Source organism: Rosa rugosa, chromosome 5 (assembly GCF_958449725.1).
Source record: "Rosa rugosa chromosome 5, drRosRugo1.1, whole genome shotgun sequence".
NCBI classification, from domain to species: Eukaryota; Viridiplantae; Streptophyta; class Magnoliopsida; order Rosales; family Rosaceae; genus Rosa; species Rosa rugosa.
In genome coordinates this window covers 22,561,222-22,581,252 of record NC_084824.1, presented here as the reverse complement: position 1 = coordinate 22,581,252, position 20,031 = coordinate 22,561,222, and the positions used below count along the sequence as shown (strand labels likewise).

Below are 20,031 nucleotides of genomic sequence, written 5' to 3'. Positions count from 1 at the left end.
CGGTGAAAAGGTTCATGAGCCACAATCAGATTATCCTGGATCTGTCTGCCTCCAACAAAGGCAGATTGATTCTTAGAAATTAACACCGACACAGAAGCAAGAACTGATCCAGAACAAAATGATTTCGAGATAGAGTCAGCAATCACCCCATTTAAAATGTCATAATAATTATGATAAAATACACCAGAAAAGCCATCTGGACCAGGAGCTTTTAAACCACTCAAATCTAAAACAGCTTCGATCATTTCTTGTCACCAAAAATATCGATGGCGTGAAGAAGACTGGAATTCATAGCCGGAGTAACAATGGGATCAACTAAACTCAAAACTTCATCAACATTTGAACAAGCCTCAGAAGTGAAAAACGTTTGAACTGAAGGATTTTATTGTATTGACAGCGCTGCAATGTTGTAAGAGCATGGGCTTCAAAGTCCACCCCTAAATCTCTATTTGATGATTCCCCAACCTCAAAAACAGACCTTGGCAAACCACTATCAACTAGAGGGATCATGTCCGTAATCGGAGGAGAAAACAAAGGAGAAGTGATCAAAGATTCCCAAAAAGGAGCAAGAGACCAACTTGGATCTTCTCGAGAGGCATGATGCAACTGTAATTCAGGAATAGGAGTGGAAAGAGGACCTTGAACGTATTGCTAAACAGGTTCGAAGTCAAGATAAGGAAGCGCCACCACTACATCAAGAAAACCTTTTTGCAGAAGTTCGGGGGAAATGAGTAACTATCTTCACTTGTTCCATAACTACATCTGGGACCTAGACAGGAGTATCATCAGGTGGTGGAGGGGGAATGGCCAGAGGTGGAGCATTTACAGGTTCTCCGTTGGCTTAAATAATATTCTGAGGGGGGGTCAAAAACCCTACCACATGAGTAAGCATATGGACTCTAAAGTCTAAAATGGTGACGAGCATGATGAAGAGGCTATTCAACGAAAGACTTTGCTATGTTACTTTGTGGCAACTGATCACATTCTCAAGTATATATCTCTAACAGAAATTAAAAACAGGTTCATGCTATTTCCATAGTGGATCTTCTATAGTCAGGTAATGAACTTCACTCTAAATTAGTTAGGCTGAGCTTGCAGGTTCCTCATCCATTTCAATTTTTTTCTTTTGTGGCTTCGAACAGAGCTTAATTATGTACTCATTAATTTTGTATCTCAATGCTGTGGAGATGAACTATCCACAACTTAGGTTGCTCGTTTTTAACCTTATCATCAACTACAACAATTCTATCATCAATCACAAGAGTAGTCAAGAGCTGCTTGCACAATAGTAGTATCAATATGCTTACTACAATCATGATCGGTCGACTTTGTTGACTGAACCCTTCCAATATGGAAACCTTCTCACTTAGTTCATCAGGTACAATATCAGTAAGAGAATGTAAATCCGTTAGCACTGACTTAGATGATTTCATTAAGTATAAGAACATACATGGTCTCATTAGAAGTCTGATGTTATACTTGTATTCCCACCGGGAGAGATTAGGGATAAAGCTTCCCAGCTTTTAAGGATCATGCGGTGATTTTAATTAGCTCTTACATTTTGAAACTTGATGCCCAATTGCCTATTCATCTTCTCATTCAGGGACAATATCACAAATGGTTATTCAACTTTTACCAGTCTAATATTTTGATCACGCACTTTTTAAATATATCACTTTAGTCACTCAACTTTAACTCCGTTATTTTTCCGTTAAATTTTTTTTTTGCCACAATATCAATAATATTTTTGTCAAACCAATCGTGGAAAACTGAAAAGTCTGAATTAGATTGATTAGGAGAACGGACTAAAATGAGATTTTGACGAAATTACCCTCTAAAAATGCATATTTACAAAACTATCATCTATCTAACTGAGATTTTGACAGATGATTTAGCAAAGTAACTAAAGTGATTAACAGATTAATAGTTGAGTGACCAAAGTGTTAGCGAGTCATAGTTAAGTGACCATTTGTGATATTCTCCTTCTCATTTAATCATAATATTCTCGAAATAATTTAACATATATAGGTACAATCCTTTCAAAACTTAAGAACTTTAAACTCTTTTGTTCACAACAACATTTTAAGATTCAGATGTCACTCATTTTACTTTTAAGTGTAACACATATTATTCTATGTATAAAGCGTGAATAACACTGTTACACTGTTTCTAAGAGTCGGAAAAAGCGTTTTTGTCCTCACTGTTCTAGGAGAATATCAATTACTACTTAAGGGTTATAGGTTGTAAAGATTATAAAATAAAAGAACTTTTCAATTATTTAAATATCCACATAAACACTTTCTGTTATAATTTTTACTAATTGCTTTGTTGAAATAATGATTAGTTGTCACAATTATACGGCCTGATACTCCTCTGATAAACTTTTCTCTAATATTTTAAGCATGACATTTATACTTTTAAGTTTCTCTAATATCTTATGTTAGATTTGAATAGACGTACGGGACATAATAGTTGAAGATGACACCTATTGTTTTTTTTTTTTTTTTTGAAAGGGACACCTATTGTTTTTAAAGGACTGTGTTTTCATCTCATTAAAAAAATAATTAAAAAATAAATAAAAAAAATGAAAACACCTCCTATGCAAGCTATATGTCTATGTTTGTAACGTTATTTTCAAACTCATATAATGTTTTTTACGTCGAAAGTTAGACTTTAAAGTGCTTCATATCCTATCTAGAGACGGAACCCTCAGAACCCTCGCACTAGGGTTTCTCCAAAAATTTTCTAGCCTCCGTCCGACGGCGCGTCCATGGACGCTGTCGTCGGACGGGTGTTGTTGATGGATCACTCTGGTGCCTCAGATCGAGGCGGTATTGCTCTGGATCGATGGGAACAGGGACAGGTGGGAAGAGAGATCGGGTTCGTTGTCGGGTGGTGGTCCTATTCTCACAGGCGAGGTTGGAGGCTGATGCCGTCACTGGGTCTGCCTGAGGTCGCTGATTCCAGTGCGGTCGGAGTCGGCGGTTCTTGGTTTGCTCTGGTCTGGGTCGGTGCCGTGTTCATGCTTAGCTCCGATCTGGATCTGGTGGTTTTCGGGGTGGATGGAAGGCGCCGGAGGTGGATCGACTTGATTGGGAGAGCGTGGGTGGCGGAGCAACCTTATTGGGACTGTCTGATTGGTGGAGCGCTGGAGGAGGCAACCGAATGCCGGTGGTGGTGCGATAGGGGTAGTGGGCAATCGGAGGGTGGTCTGCGTGAATTGGGCCGGGCCTCACATGGATGTCATCTCTTTGATAACGCTTGGGTCTGGGCTCTCCTATTGGGCCATGCCTGGGCTTTTATTTTATTTCTAAATGTTATTTGTTTTCTGTTATTTAGTTTACTTGCGCAGTTTGCGAGTAATAAATAGGTTGGGCCGGGTTATGTGTGTTGGGCCCTTGTGGGTGGGCAGTTTTTGCTAGGTTTTAGGGTTTGGTCGTTTGGTTTTGTTTTTTGGTAATAAGTTTTAGGTGTTGGGTCGGTGCACAGCAACTATTGGCATAGACAATCTCTTCTTCGGTGGTCTAGAGGGTCGTTCCTGTTCTGGAGTTGGGTCAGCAGCGGTGGCGAACATGTCTGGCTGTGGCATACTAGCATAGACAATCATCCTTGGCCTTCTAGTGGGTCGTTCCTTTCTGGCTTCGGGTCGGAGGTGATGGCGATTTGGAGCATTTGTGGATTGCCGGTGTTGACATTAAGGTGGCAATGGAGTTGGGTTTAGTTTAGTCTCAGGTCTGATGGTCCAGCATTTCAATTTGGTCGGGTTCGAAGTCATAATGAGTGTAGACTTGGTCGATCAAAGGCAGGTCAGGAGGACTCTGGGTGGCGAGTTAGTGTTGACAAAGTTGTGAGTTAGGCATTCACCGCTCCTGCGCATGTTGTCTCTGCCTTTTAGTTGATGTGCAAGTCTTGAGTCTGTAGTTGAGTCGGGGTTTTTTGACCCCATCAGTCAGTCATTCTGGAGTTCGAGTGTGAAGTCCAGTGGCCATTTCTGTGTAAGAGATGTTGCCAAAACTCGTTGTAACCAGTTCATTATTAATGAAGTTTCTTCTTGATCAAAAAAAAAAGTGCTTCATATCCTTCGTGAAGCTAATAAGGTAGCACATAGTTTGGCAAAAACATGTGCTATAGCTCATAGTTAATATTATTATAGCTCATGTAATTTTTTAAAGTGCTTCATATCCTTCGTGAAGCTAATAAGGTAACACATAGTTTGGCAAAAACATGCTTCAAATTCTTAGAAAGTCAAGTATGGTTTGTTATTGCTCCTGGATATACAAGAGATGCCCTTCTAAGTGATTGTATTCATGAGCAAGAGCAAAAAATCTGACCACTTCTTTCATATATAACCAAGCGCGAGAGAGGTCACCTGGTTAAACACACGAAAATTCAACTTGTTCTTCAAATTTTTTTGGTTCATCTTTATGAACCTTTAGTTATATTCATGGGTATTCTAATTAAATTACCTAAATTATGAGGAAAAGGACGTGTACCAGTACTCCTTGTATATATGTGGCCGACGCTTTGCCTCTTCAACATATAGAAGACTTTGCCATATTACTTTTGTGGCATCTGATCACATTCTGAAATATATAGATTTCTCCGGCACAAATTGACAACTGGTTTGATGCTAAGAATCACATGGCGCCGCAGCTAGTTAGGTCATTTAAGCTAGTGGAGCTACCAGACTAACGAGCTGGACCCTTCTACTTTTGTTCTTTAAGGACCGCCCTACAGTTGTCTTAAAGTAAAGCAAGGGTAGGGGGATCTGTGGGAAAAGTAACTAGATCATTAAAGGTTCTGTAGTACACTACAGACTAGGTTATTGGAATGGAAAGGTTGAAAAGGGAAGGCAACTAAACTGCCATTTGCTGAGGTCTAGAAGAGTATAGGAAGGTTTCAGAGATTGGCATCAATGGCACACAATCAATGGAGGATTAATTCTCTGCTTCTGTTTCCTGTGTTGGGTTTGTGAATAGGGTTTTGGCTCTATTTTGGATGGATAATGAAAAGAAACTTAAAAACGACATAATTTTGGACATAGGTGCAATATCTACAAAAGATGGGACTCCAAATATAGAGTTAATGTCACCAGAAGTTGCCTGGATCATTTGGTCAGCCAGTCATCTGCAATGACCATAAATCACATTAATTCAATCTCCAGGAGGGTAAAAGAAATTCTTCTGAGACATGAGAACAGAATTCAGGCAACCTATAGAATTACTTTCATGTTAGGGCGCAATGTTACCGACGTACATTGAATTAATTTTCACCTGGAATTGTTTGCAACTGTGAATTACAGAGCCTACAAGCTATGAATTACATCTCTTGTACAAGTAATATCTATCATACTACTTTCAAAATGTGCAAAGAAAAACATACATAAAAAGAAAATGGCTGCTAGTATTATTTGAGAAGTTGGCAGGCATTAAACATCTATAGCATCCACTGGTAGAGAAGTTGCTCTATGAAGAGACTGAGGAAGCAATGCTCCAGTGTAGAAACTCTTAGCAGTCATGATTTGTTCTGGACTGTAAGCCCCGTCGATTGCCTCACAATTCCGGACACTTGAATTTTCCAAATGTTTCTTTTCAGCATCTACTGGAAAATATGAATTGAAAGGCTTCCCAGAAGATGAGGATATTAGGTAAGGTTTTTTCTTTTCTTTCACCCGCTTGGGTGAAAGGAAAGATATTAAAGATCCATTAGGTTCCCTATGCTCCGAGTGATCAGAAACCGGACTTAGGCTTGAAGCTAATCCTAGCTGTTGATCCCTAATCCCCCTCAACTGCATTTGATATGTAGCTTTGAGCCATCTTAGTTCTTGACGAAGCTCGTTCTCATAAGCATCTAGTGCATCAGAGGTGGATGAATGTTGTTCTGAAAGAGGAGAATTTCTTACCTTGGAGTTGCTCTCATTGTCCATAGTTATAATTTTCTCTTCCCTTCCAAAGTTTGTTACATCCATCGTCTCATGGTTTTCATCACAAGGAATCTCTCTTGAAACTTGTGAGCTTGATTCGGGTCCATCTCGTTGAGCCCAGATATCAGCGTACTGCAAACCATCAGAATGGCTTGATGTTCTCGGTGGACCTTCTGTAGGACATTGTTCTGATCCTTCAACTTGATACGTAATCTCTTCAAACCGGCCATGGACCGCAGCAGATCCATGTTTAGAACACTGAAGAACTTGAAGTTGCTTAACACCTGGACTATTTGGTGATGCATAATCCAAAATGGAACCATATGAAGCACAATTTTGACAGATACTTGCATTTGTACAATGAGGGCTTTCTTCTATACCAGGTCCCATCTTCCACTCTGGTACTAAAGCAGCAATTTCACCGTCAATCATCTCTGCTATTTTTATCACATCTTGGTCTGTGATATCAAGCTCAGCAACCATTTCTGTAGCAACACTCAATGCCGTGTCATTCTCAATATCAAATGGGAAGTAGATGTTTCGGATGCGGCCTGTGTAGAGAAATTAACTTTTAGTTTAATTGCACAAGTTACATAAAAGAAGGTAGTTAGAATATCTACTTTGAGGATATAGATAAAAAAATTTCACCTTCTTTATCTGCAATTCTGAGCCTTAAAAAGATGCCATCGTCTTCTTTCCGTTGCCCTTTGATTGTGAGGTCAATATCTCCCGAATGCTCATCCTCTTGAGTGAAGAGATCAATTTCACTCATTCTGTAATCATCTGGATGGTAATCCAAATCATTTTCAGGTTCATAACCAAGATAATTGGCATAGCCATTGCTCACAGAGCTATTACTGTGATTTACTCCAGAGTAAGGTTGTCTTATCAATGGCCCTACTTCATACAGATCCCTGTGATAATCTATTGGCCTCAAATCATAACCATAATCATCAATCTGAAGAAAAGGGTCTTTCAAAAGCTCCTTAGCTGAGAGCCTATGAGATGCAGACGCTAAGCATTTATCTACAAATCTTCGCAGCTCAGGATCTTTTACTTTGTATAGGGCTTCTGGTTTTTTCCGCTATATCAAAAGGTCAATAGATAAATCAATTGGTGGAATGCTAACAAAAACCAATCTGGAACAAGTAAATTGAGAGTTTTGGGTTCATACATTGATAACTTTCTTGTAGATCTCAGCAGGATGACTGCATTCACTATATGGATATTCAAAGGTAACCATCTCTAAGATGCACATCCCAAAAGAATAAATGTCAACTAACTCATTGTATTCCTCTTCATAAACCTCAGGAGCCATGAATTCTGGTGTTCCTGATGAAGGAAATATTCCAAAGATGAGACTATCACCTTAAAGTGAAAAAACTCTATTCCAGTTACTTGTTTGATGACAAATATACGGCAGTTTCTTATAAATTTTGACTTATTGAAGCTTGAATACTTACCAACACAGCGATCAGCATGGGATTTTCGGAGAACAGCAGCAAGGCCAAGATCACCAATCTTGACTTCACCTTGGTTCCCATTGATGAAAATGTTGTCACACTTGAGATCCCTGTGAATCACAGGGGGTTCATGGCTGTGAAGATAATTAAGCCCTTTCAAAATTTGCCTACACCAATGCTTCACTGCTCTGATGTTAACCCTCTTGTGTTTTAGCCTATACCTATAAATTCCATCAAAACCAAATCAAAACACACCCCACATCTAAATAACCAACAATTTTAAAAGCTCAGATTAGAAAACAAGACAAATTTATAACACTTACTGTCTTAGAGTACCAGAAGTAAACATCTCGGTGACAAAATTAATGTTTCTGTTTGCAGTATCAACCCAAGAAGTGCAGAACTTCATGATGTGATTATGGTTTAAGGTCTTGAGGAGATGAATTTCGCGGTAGAGCCTCTCAAGGTCTTCAGGGTTCCTCAAAAACTCATAAAGCTTCACTTGGTTCCATGCCACTTCAATCCCTTCATACTCATCAAAGGCTCTATATCTGAAACAACCAAAAAACACAACAATGAATACAAAATTAATACTTCTACATCAAAAAGTTTCAAACCTGTGCATAAACTTGAAAAGGGTATTGAAATCATACACTGTCTTTGAAGCTCCTCTGCCCAGAATTTCGTTATACTGCAAAAAGCATTGAACTTAATCAAATTGGGTTCAAACATATGGAGGCAAAAACAAGACCCCAAATTCAATATCAACATAGAACACCATAAAGGCAATGAAAACATGAGAATAGGTGCTTACTCTTCCATATCTTCCAGTAGGATCAACCTCAACAAACTCTGGGTAATCCTCATCAGAAGCATTAACACCATTCATTCCTTGTTTCTATTTGTAGCTAATTTCAAATTTCTATTTTTTCCTCACAATACTATGTTTCTTGCTTTGCTTCTATTATCTCTCACACACAGTCAGAGAGAGAAAGAGAGAGAGAGGGAGGGAGGGAGATGGAAAGAGAAGATGACTCAGCCTATGTTATATAAAGTTAAAATGGTGGAAAGAAATTGAATTAATTGTTTATTGTGGAGGGAAGAGGAAGAGGAAGAGGAAGATGAAAAGAGAGAGCCTTGGAGAGACCATCCAGGTTTATTTTGCCAACTACTCACTACTTCTCAGAGACAACACGGCACACAAAGACTTCATTGTTCAACCCCAAGTCCTTTCAAACCCCCAACACCAAAATTGACAATTGACCAAAACAAACAGCAAAAAATGACAAAACAACCTCTCTTTCAAACACCTACTTGTCTTTTTATCTCATCACGAGCTGCGAGAAATCAATCCCTTTATCCCTGTTGGCTTCTCTAACAGCTTGCAGATACAATGAGACATGGCACAACCAACTAGGTTTGGTAGCTTTTAAATACGTTGAACTGATATTTTCAATGGTCTTGTCACTCTTGTGGGTAGAAATCGGAACTGGGAATGTGGAATTTTTTTCATTTGGGGTAAAATAAAACAATTAATTTCTTATCACGTCATGGAAATCTTGTAAAAGACTTTGCAGTTGGAAAATGGTGTTTATTGGAAAACTTCAAAATGGTGCTTCTTTTTTTTCTCTGGACTTGGCTTCTCTGCTAGAATATGACTTGCTATAATGTGCTTGGATTTTACTCATAGCCCTCAGATATAGATTTAAGGGCAAGATGATGCCACATCAAGAAGTCACTTCAAGTTCATCCCTTGCAGTGTTTTTTCTAGCAAATTATAGTTCTAGCAGAGAAGCCAAATCCTTTTTCTCTCCTCTCGTTTTCCTCCTCCTCCTTCTAGATGTAGCCTAGGGGGGGGATTTAGGACCAGTGTTTTGGAATTCAGTTAGTACTTATTAACAGGAATTTTTTCTTGGTGCTCTATGTAATCTCGGTTCTATTAGTATTTTTAGCCTTTAAGCTAAGCTCTAGTATGAAATTAAATGTTAGATATGAAATATAGATAATGCTCAAACACTTTTATCTTCTTTTGTCTTTGATTATTTCATAATTGATGCGTACTGGGATTCAAATTTGCTCACTACTTTTATTTTGTGGTGATATCACCACCCTATTAAAACTTGCCACGTCATATAGAATTAATTGAATACTTAAAATATAATTTTTTAATAAAACATCATGATAAACTATAATTATGTTTTATAACACGTGGCAGTTTTGTATTGAGTGGTGGTATCACCACCAAAATATTGGTGGTGAGCAAATTTGAATTCTGCGTACTGTCTTTGTGCAAATGTCATGCTAATCTTCTTTGTAATGTTTCAATCTGATCGGATGTTCTGAAATGGATATAATAACCTTTTTTGTCTTATATTTCTTTGATTTATCTTTATGATGTTAAAATCTGATCATGCACATTAGATTTGTTACAAGTTTGGTGCGAGAATGATGGGATTTATTTCCATTTTCTTCGGTCGAATTGACTCTGCACTATATCAACTTCTTTTGATCTATATATATCTTCACAAAATAGGTAATAATATGTTACCTATCCAAAAAATTATTTTCCAGTCGACCTTCCTACCTACATGTTGCTTCGTCTCCACATCTTAGTAATATTTAGTAAATCGAACCGCAATACAAAAAACACTTCAATTTGATAACGTCATTACCTTCTAAGCGTAGGACAATTCACTTCCTAACATGCCTATTAGTGTTAGATTATCATGCAACATGATTCACTAGTTCAGGCGATCTTTTCAATCTTGATTGATTTTATGATTCTGTAAAATTACGTTGTCTATGCTCATGTTAGATATTAAACAAAAAAGCTACGCCATTTTGAACACAAGCTTACCCAACAATTATGAAGTTAATTAAACCACTAACTAATTAAAATCTTGCTCACAACAAAGATTTGATGATAACGATTTACTTTTGCCGTATTAGGGTGCAGTATGAATGAGTACAATCGATCCATACGGACACTACTTTCGTGTTGAAACGGTCCCAAAATCCCCACATTGTTAATAGGTCACATTGCCTATCTAGCTACACCTACATATGTGAACACAAAATTAAATGAAACTAATAAACCTACACGAAATGCTAACCTGCATATATATGATTGCATTCATGAACAGGCTGCTTCTGCAGGCAAAAGCAAAGACTAGAATGAGGCACATGGCAATGAATAGATTTTCACCCAAAATTCTGGGCATCCATTAATTAATTGATGATCAACTTAGGGCTAACTATGACTTAATTAGTTTGCTTTTATGTTGGCATGTTGCCTTCTCTTAGACATTTTGGTGCCATATGGGGTTTCATCATATATTCTGTCTCCTTCAATATCTTGCAGGTCAGGACTGGAACCAAAATCCTATATCAGAATTCAGAAAAGATATTATGAAGGCCCACAACTTATTACACTTAATTCAGTTAATTGGTAGCAACAAATTGTTTGGTATATCCAAAAATCTTGTTTGTCCTAGTTTGGATAACGAATAATGTGCACGCTATGTGTTATTTGTTTACTATGCATCAAGGTCTATATTTATTTTTTTAGTTGTTGAATAGAAACATCTAAATCAATGAAGGAAATCATGAATATCTGCAGACTGTAGTTATGCTTGGGGCATTGTTTGCGCTTTAATAAATGAAGATGTGTACAATATTTTAGTCTAAATGAATCATTGTTTAGGAACCCTAACTTTAACACGCAGAGTGAATATGTAACTACTACCGAATTTAAACTTGTAACAAAAATAGTTGATGCTCGGACCAATTAACAATTAAGAATAAGGATTCTCGATCAATTAATCGAGTTATGATCAAAAAGATTGTAGCTTATGCCTTATGGTATAATGAGAATCTTATTACGAAAGAGTACGTAGCCGATCAACAGTTTATTCATATTTTTGAAATGCAGGGGAGGGAGGAAGTGGTCTAAATAGCACTCATCTGTTGAATGAAAAGCATATATATATATATATATATATATATATATATTCGACACTTGGAGATTGACCCAAAAAAAAAAACCAACACTTGGAGGGAAAATTCAAACAAGAACGCAAGTTTGACCATTTATATATATCCTGTGATCCTGTCTAATGACCCAAAGATGTAGTAAAAATCTTCACAAATGGCTCAACCGAACATTGACACGCTACATAAATAAATAGGAGATCGAGACAAGTTGTTGAATCTCAGAGCAAACTTAAAATTATTGATCCGTGACTTTTTTTGTTTTACCAAACGCGCATTATTCTTATAAAATTCTGCATAATTATTTTTGTTTTTAGATTCTGAGGAAGTCATGCATTTGTAACATAACCAAATAAGCACGCAGGGATAATCTGAAAAGCCTGCGGTAGTGTTATTTATCATGCACAGGTAAATCCATTGGGCAATGTGACATGGTGGTTGGCATGCATGTTCTACAACTAATTGTTTGCAGTTCGAATCCCGGTAATTGCTTTTTGACCAAATTTTTTTTTTTTTTTTTTGTTACAGAAAATTTTATTCTTTTTTTTAGAAGTTTTATATACATATACCCCTAATTACTTAATGCACGCCAAACTTTCATCTTTACCCCTCATTAATAAATAAATAAAAATAAAAATAAAAATAAAAATAAAAATAAAGAAAATTTTGTAAAAATAAAATAAGAATTAAATGCTTTATATATCAAAATATTAATTAAATATTTTTTTTTAGGTTAAATTTTCTTCTTGTATCCATTGTGATATAATCTACCGCATTCTTCAAGATCATACGTGAACGTTCATGATATATGAAATAATTGTAGTCCACATGAGAATTAGAAAGCAACCAAATTGGTTGAATCATATTGAAGAAGGTTATAAAACCATCAAATATATCTTGGATACATGAATACATTATCATCAATCATTTCGTTTGCAAAACAACCACCATGGCTTAAATCCTTTACTATTGACTATGACTATATGGATCATGAAGATATTGACATATATTGAATCTTTAAAAATCTTATGGGTTTTTTACTTCAACAACGTCTGAACTCTTCGAGGACTTTTGAAATAATACCTGAACTTTCAAAGTTATCAATGTGATACCTGAACTCATTTTTTCGTATCAACGTCATACCTGCGGTCGATTTCCATCACAGAACCGTTAACTATGACTACGTGCCCAACACGTGAGGCACAAAATAAGGGTAAAAATGACATTTCCCACTTCCTTTAGTTCTTCACGGGGTTTTTTTACTTCAACAGTGTTTGAACTCTTCGAGGACTTTTGAAATGATACCTGAACTTTCAAAGTTATCAATATGATACCTGGACTCATTTTTTCGTATCAACGTCGTACCTGCGGTCGATTTCCATCACAGAACCGTTAACTATGACCACGTGCCCAGCACATGAGGCACTTAATGAGGTTAAAAGACTAATTTACCCTCAAAAGTATTGTTTTTTATTTTTTTGCTTTCTTTCTTTCTTTTTTTCTTTCTTGTTTTTCTTTTTCGACGTCTTCTTCCCTCTTATTTGTCCCCTCCGATTGGAAGCCATGGCCGCAAATCAGATCTCACCTTCTCTCTCAACCACCCAACCTTTTCCAAGCACTACCTGACTACAACCACATTGAACTCAGCTAGATCCATATGGCTACCTTGCAAAAATTCAAGCTCCTCGCCACTCAATGCCCAGTTGTCGCCTGAAGCCCCACGTGCAGCCCATCTGCCAGCCCCGTCATCCACCTCCGCCGCAGTAAAACCCTCAGATTGTTCCTCACCCGCCCCGACCGCCGCCGATTGCCTCGCCGGAGTACCTCGTCTGATGCTCCCACTAAGTACTGATATTACAGCCACAAATAACCAAAGGCCGGTTCTTTTTTGGACAAATTGATTAGAAGCTGGAATCAGTGAAATGATCATTGCCCTATTGTTCGATAAATCATATACAGATAGATATAGTGATACACAGACACGCAGTCGCGAAAAAATCAGTTTTGGGTTTTCTCCCATCATCACCATCCTTCGCCTTTTCGCCGCTGTTGAGAAAGAGAAAGAGAGTTGCAAAGAGAGAAAGAGAGAGACTCTCAGTCTCCTTCACTTTTGCAGATTTTGATTCAATTACAAAGACACAGACTATTTTTGAAATTCATGAACTTATGCTGTGATGTTAGCTGCGGTGAGGAAGCCGAGTGCCACGACGGCGTGGCCTGCCTCCGTCATATCTCCGGCAAGCTGCACAAGAAGGTCTGGATTACCACCGGATATTCTCTCTCTCTCTCTCTCTCTGATCCCTCTGTCTGAAAGCTCAGGTAAATTCCAAGTCTCAGATCTGGAGGCCAAGAGTCATGAAACTGTCTACACCGCTCTGGCCTGCAATAAATTCAGAGAAACAAAGTCGTTGAGCAAATTGTGCTTGGAGAACTCCGACGAGATGGAGTCCCCGGCGGTGTCCGTCCATCAGAGAATTGGATTCAAGTTTTTCTTTGGGTTTTGCATTTTTCTAGGAAATGTCATCATCCCATCTGATTGCATTTTGCAGATGAAAAAGGAAATAGAAATGGAGAAGAAGAACTGAAGGTACGACGGGACACGTGAAGAACTAAAGGAAGTGGGAAATGTCATTTTTACCCTTATTTTGTGCCTCACGTGCTGGGCACGTGGTCATAGTTAACGGTTCTGTGACGGAAATTGACCGCAGGTACGACGTTGATACGAAAAAATGAGTTCAGGTATCACATTGATAACTTTGAAAGTTCAGGTATCATTTCAAAAGTCCTCGAAGAGTTCAGACACTGTTGAAGTATATACTTTTGAGGGTAAATTAGTCTTTTAACCTCATTTTGTGCCTCACGTGCTGGGCACGTGGTCATAGTTAACGGTTCTGTGACGGAAATCGACCGTAGGTATGACGTTGATACGAAAAAATGAGTTTAGGTATCACATTGATAACTTTGAAAGTTCAGGTATCATTTCAAAAGTCCTCGAAGAGTTCAGACATTGTTGAAGTAAAAAACCCAAAATCTTATAGGTATGAAGTTTTTTAACTTGAAGAACAACAAAAATAAGAAAGTTAAGTTATTCAATCTTCTAGCGATATACTAACCTCATTGATGTGAGAAAGAAGAAATGTAATTAGTACTTACCATATTGATATGTGCCGGAATTAATTAGCTATTAATTCCACAATAAATCAAAAACTTATAGTAAAAAAATGTATTAAATAAAAATTTATGATACATAACCGACCTAATTTTTTAAAAAAAATTTCTCATTTATTTATTTAATGAGGAGGGGCATAGATGGAAGTTTGATGAAAAAATGAGACAAAAATATAAGGGATGTGTATTAAGTAATTGAAGGGGTGTATTTAAATATATATTTTTTGGTTACCAAAAAGAGACTATGACCCAAAGCACCAAAATTAACTAAAATTATCTCACTTGCCCTAGCAACAGATTTTTATTCTCCCTTACCCTATTTAAACTAAATTGACATTTTTGCCCTCAATCAAACTCTCTCCTCTCTCTCTAGCACGCGAAACTCTCTTTCCTCTCTCTCACGTTGGAACTCTCTCTCTCTCTCAGATCGCCTCCTCTGCCATCGTTGGTCACGCCGTCGATTGTGGAGGAAATGCTGGAAATCCATGGGCATCATCTCTCCTCCGCGGCCAACTTCGGTCTTCGTCCCAGAGTTTTCTGACCCAATCTTCACATACGACCCGGAGTTTATCGGTTTTGTTTCAGGGCGAGTCGTACTCCTTCCAGGTGAGTAAAGTGAAGCGACTGCCATCTCCGACTGCAAGGAAAGGCACGCCAGAGTGGAGGAAGGCTTCGACGCCGGCGAGGCGGGATCAGAGTGAGAATTCCAGGCCAATGGAGCAGTACCGATGGCCGGAGAGGTTGAGGCTGGACACTTGTATGACCAGGAGCTTGGATTATACGGTGGAGAGGAAGAAAGTGAATGGATATGGCTCCAATGTGGTTAGGGAATTGCAAAATTAACTGGGGAATGATCTTGATGGTGCTTGACCCAAAGCACCAAACCTCTGACCGAAGCTCGAGCTGCATTTATTGGTATCACAGTCCAGAAGGGAGAAACGAGAAAGATATGTGTGTGCCCAAATCATTTTTTTTTTTAAGTAATGGGACAAAAGGAAAAAAACAAGTTTTGAATGTCTATTATGAAGCAATAGATGTTTCTTATAGGGCAATAAACGTTTTGAATTGATATAATCTCCTCTTTTTTTTTTCTTTAATCAAAGTTTTATTTGTCTAATTTTAAGAAGATTAGTTCTTATTCCGGTGACCGAAAGTTCTATTGGAGAGCAATAGACATCTATTGGGGGCAATAAACCTTTCTGGCGACCTATGAGATCTCCGACGACCTCTTTAGGGACTTCCAACGAGGTTTTCAGAAAAGTCCGATGGGCGCGCGCCCGGTGACCGGAATCCGGAGAAAGTTGGCCCGATTCCAGCAACCGGTGACGGGGCTCCGGCGCAGTCTCTTATGATTTCTCTCTCTTCCAGTTTCTCTCTCTCTCTCTAAGTAATAAAGGAGTGAGGGTTAAATAGTCTTAAAAAAAAAAAACAAAAAAAAAAACTTAATGGGGTATTAGGGAAGACTTCCTTAGAGTGTTTTGGGTAAGGGGGAATTAAAAAAACTTAATGAGGTAAGTGGGAAAAAAAAATCCCTAAAAATGAGGTAAATGGACAAAAACTTTACCAAAAATTCTACTCATTTTGTTTTCTCTCTTTTTTTTTTCTTACTAGAGTTTTTCCATCTCTGGAACTAAGTTTTTTTTTTTGGGATAAAAAAAAAGTTTTTTTTTTTCTTTCAACAACACATGGGGCCCATACTTTTAATTCATCTCAGACCTTTAAATTCTCAGGTCCGGGTCTGCATCCGTGGGTGAATCTGGTTATAAATATGAACTTCTATAATAATTGAGAGGGAGTTGGGTGAATCCAAAACGTATCCTAATTCCTAACCATTCTTTGACCAAAAATTCTTGGGCCAATGATAAAAGAGGTCATTTTGAAGTGTCTTATTATAATTCAGATAACACAAAATACCCTATGATAATTAAGGTCACCTCTTAACGACCTGCCACTAAAGTTAAGTTTAATTACCAAAGCTGCCACTAGCAGCTCTCTCTCTCCCTCTTCCGTTACGTAAGCCCACTCGACTCTTTCCAAAATCTCTCTCTCTCTCTCTCTCTCCAATGGCGTCCAGTACGTCCGATCCCCTACGACGTCGTTTCTGCGTTCTTCGCAGGAGCGGAAGCTTTGAATCGTCTTTGTGGAGTTGGAGATATTTGGTAGCGGCGGCGCGTATTTCCAGGAGTTGCTTCGGAGTTCCTCAGGTCCGGTTTCATTCTTGAGCTTTTCAAGATCTATTCCTGCTTTGTGGTTTTCGGTTTTGGATTTTTCTTTGCTTTTCAAGATCTCTTCCCCTAGATCCCTCCCAGGTCTACCCACTTTGCTCTAGTAATAATAAAGCTCGAGTTTTTGTATTTAATTGATTAATTAGTTAATCGAGTTTCTAGTTTTTGGTTTGATTTAGGGAGGAAGACTGGCTTTCTTGTGGTTAGATCTGATGCCGGAGTTAACCCGAATGCTAGAGCTCACCAGACCGATCAGTTGAGCACCAATGTTGTTGCGGTAATCATCTTTTCAACTCTATATCTTTGGAGTTTAGTTTTCTTTGTTGCTATTGATTTGATTTTGTTATTTGTAGTGGATTGAGTTCTGAATTTTTATTTTTTTTATTTTTTATTACTTGTTGGTTTATGTGTAGACAAAAGCTGCTGCTCCTGTGTATGTCTATGTGAAGTTTTTAGCTTTTTACTGTTATGCTTATGTTGTTTTTGCTAAATTTGATTCTGATATAGTTTTGAGATCGATCACAGGTTTTGGAGATGGTAACTGTGTGGTAGTCAATGTTAAGAATCTATGGTTGTATGATTTCTAGCGTACAAGATTGTGGGGACTTTGGATTACTTCCCAGCATAAAGTTTTGCAGAGCTCATTTATTCCTTTGAAGTTAAAGTCATAAAAGGAGATCCTGCCAACCAGTGAGGCCTAGCTAAAGGTTTTATGTGAAGAGTTACTGCATAACTGGGAGTCAAAAGGACAATGCTGGAAAGATAACTCAGTATCATCACAACTCTATGGGGCCATAGTAATTGCATTTTTTTAACGAATTTGGAGCAGTGAATGGGAAAAAGAACAAGCATGTGCTGAGGTAATTTAGATTCTATGTATACAAGTTTAGACTTCAAGTTTATTTTCACTGACAAGAGTAGAGGATAAGAAATCTCACTTGTAGCATAGTTAAACCCTGCCTTCTAATAGAATCTCAAGATGTCCAATGTTAAAGGTATTTTCTACTAACTTTCATCACTCCATGAGATGTAGATTTAAGGCCATGACATGAACAGATAGCTTTTAAAGAATTTAGCTAGGAAATAAAACTTTTACAGCATATAATATGGACAAATGGTAACTCTAATAGTAAAATACTACTGTATGTAAGCTGATATCACATTGTAGTTGTATTTCCTAGTTAGTATACTACTTAGTATGCTAAGCTGATCATTTTTTTAAGTTGCGTGAAGATATACATTGCTATATTCATGTATTGTATTGATAATTTTCAAGTTGACTTTATACTTTGAGATATGTATTGTATTCATGATTGAGTTTACTGCCTTACTTTTGTTTTCCCCTTTCCATTGAATTTGCTTGTAAGCATTACCACGCATTTTTACCACCTGAATTGTCACTGTGGCATGCTGTAATGTTTGTTGTGAGATTGATGAGTAGCTTATAAGTTAAACTAATATTATGTATGCCAAACAGATCTGCGTCTACATAAAACTATGCCCAGTATCATAAAAGATATTTCTTTGGCCTTGATTCATGGTGATATGGTTCCTCTGAAATTTACTGAGGATAAAACTAATAAGTTATGCATATTATTTTTCTAGGCATGAAATTCTTCTTTTTGAAGCCTTATGAGAAGAATTAGAAGAAGAGATGGCTAGGGATCCCACTGTATGTGTAATGGGTGAAGATGTGGGTCGCTATAGAGGATCGTACAAGGTGCCTGGCTGATAAGGATGGGGATCTCAGGGTTCTTGATACTCTAAGCACATTTGAAATGAAACTTGGATTGTTAATTATGTATTCTTCTGTTTGGTTTCTCTGAACTTTCAATTTGTACTCGCTACCAAGATATACAATTGCTCGCGCCATTGATGTTTTAATAACAAAAGGCGCTAATTCTATGCCAGAACATAATTGGTCTTTTCAAATGGAGCTCATTAGTTCTTGTAGTTTTCTTTTTAAAGATTCTCTGTATAGTCAACCTTACCCATGAGAACATTCAGTAGAAAGTGCTGATCATGAATATTACAAATAACAGTAACATAGCCAGTAACATGTGATTGACAATGAGTTGGCAAGTGACATGTGATTGACAGTTACATGATCAGTGACATGGACAGTAACTTGGTCAGTGACATGTTCATGACTGTGACATAGCCAGTGACTTGAGGTTAACAGTGACCTGGCCGTGTCACTTACTTGAGTTGACCAAATTAACAGTGACTTGGCCAGAGGTTGACAGTGACATGATCTGTGACTTTGTTGGTGACTTGAGGTTAACAGTGATTGACTTAATGAAACATTATTTTTATGGACCTTTTGCAGCAATTCAAGTTTTAGGCATCTTCTGAATTGATCATGTCACTCTCAATTTCTGACCAAGTTACTGGTCATGCCACGAGCTATGTCACTAGCCAAGTTATTGTTAACCTCAAGTCATCGACATGTGTATAACAGTAACATAGCCAGTAACATGTGATTGACAATGAGTTGGCAAGTGACATGCGATTGACAGTTACATGATCAGTGACATGGTTAGTTACTTAGTTAGTGACATGTGATTAACAGTGACTTGAGGTTAACAGTGACTTGGCCAGTGACCTCACTAACTCATTGACCATGTCACTGTCAATCCCTGGCCATGTCACTGTCAATCCCTGACCATGTCACTGTTAACCTCAAGTCACTGGTAAAGTCACTGTTAACCCCAAGTTATTGGCCATGTCACTGTTAACCTCAAGGCACTGGTTATGTCATTGGCCAAGTTACTGGTCAGGTTACAGTTTGTTAGGTTATACACATGTCACTGACCAAGTCATTGACCAAGTAACTGACCAAGTAACTGTCAAGTCACTAACCAAGTAACTGTTATACACGTCATTGTCTAGGCCAAGTCCTTAGTTTGTAAGGTTATTGGCCAGGTCACTGTTAACCTCAAGGCACTGGTTATGTCATTGGCCAAGTTACTGGTCAGGTTACAGTTTGTAAGGTTATACACATGTCACTGACCAAGTCACTGTCAAGTCACTATTAACCTCAAGTCACTGGCAAAGTCACTGGTCATGTCATTGTCAATCCCTGACCAAGTCACTGTTAACCTCAAGTTACCTGCTATGTTACTGGCCAAGTCACTGTTAATCTCAAGTTACTGGATATGTCACTAGCCAGGTTATTGTCAATGTCATAGCCAGTGACATGCAACGTAGGTTTTTGAACATATACCTCGTGTCGGTTTTTGAACCCACAAAAACCCATCAA

The 20,031-nt window shown here is 38.0% G+C and overlaps 1 protein-coding gene and 1 pseudogene across 1 annotated transcript; both read right to left on the bottom strand.

Moving 5' to 3' along the window:
• Positions 1 to 5,202: 5,202 nt before the first annotated feature.
• Positions 5,203 to 8,575, bottom strand: LOC133708930 (probable serine/threonine-protein kinase WNK9). The gene is made up of 7 exons (XM_062134518.1): positions 8,201 to 8,575; positions 8,040 to 8,077; positions 7,710 to 7,937; positions 7,387 to 7,607; positions 7,098 to 7,255; positions 6,572 to 7,007; positions 5,203 to 6,474 (listed from the first exon to the last, which is right to left on the bottom strand). The coding sequence occupies exons 1-7, from the start codon at positions 8,273 to 8,275 to the stop codon at positions 5,429 to 5,431; spliced, it is 2,202 nt and encodes a 733-aa protein (XP_061990502.1). The 5' UTR covers positions 8,276 to 8,575; the 3' UTR covers positions 5,203 to 5,428.
• A 1,055-nt stretch (positions 8,576 to 9,630) lies between these two features.
• On the bottom strand, positions 9,631 to 9,744 carry LOC133713243 (U6 spliceosomal RNA; annotated as a pseudogene).
• Between the last annotated feature and the right edge of the window lie 10,287 nt (positions 9,745 to 20,031).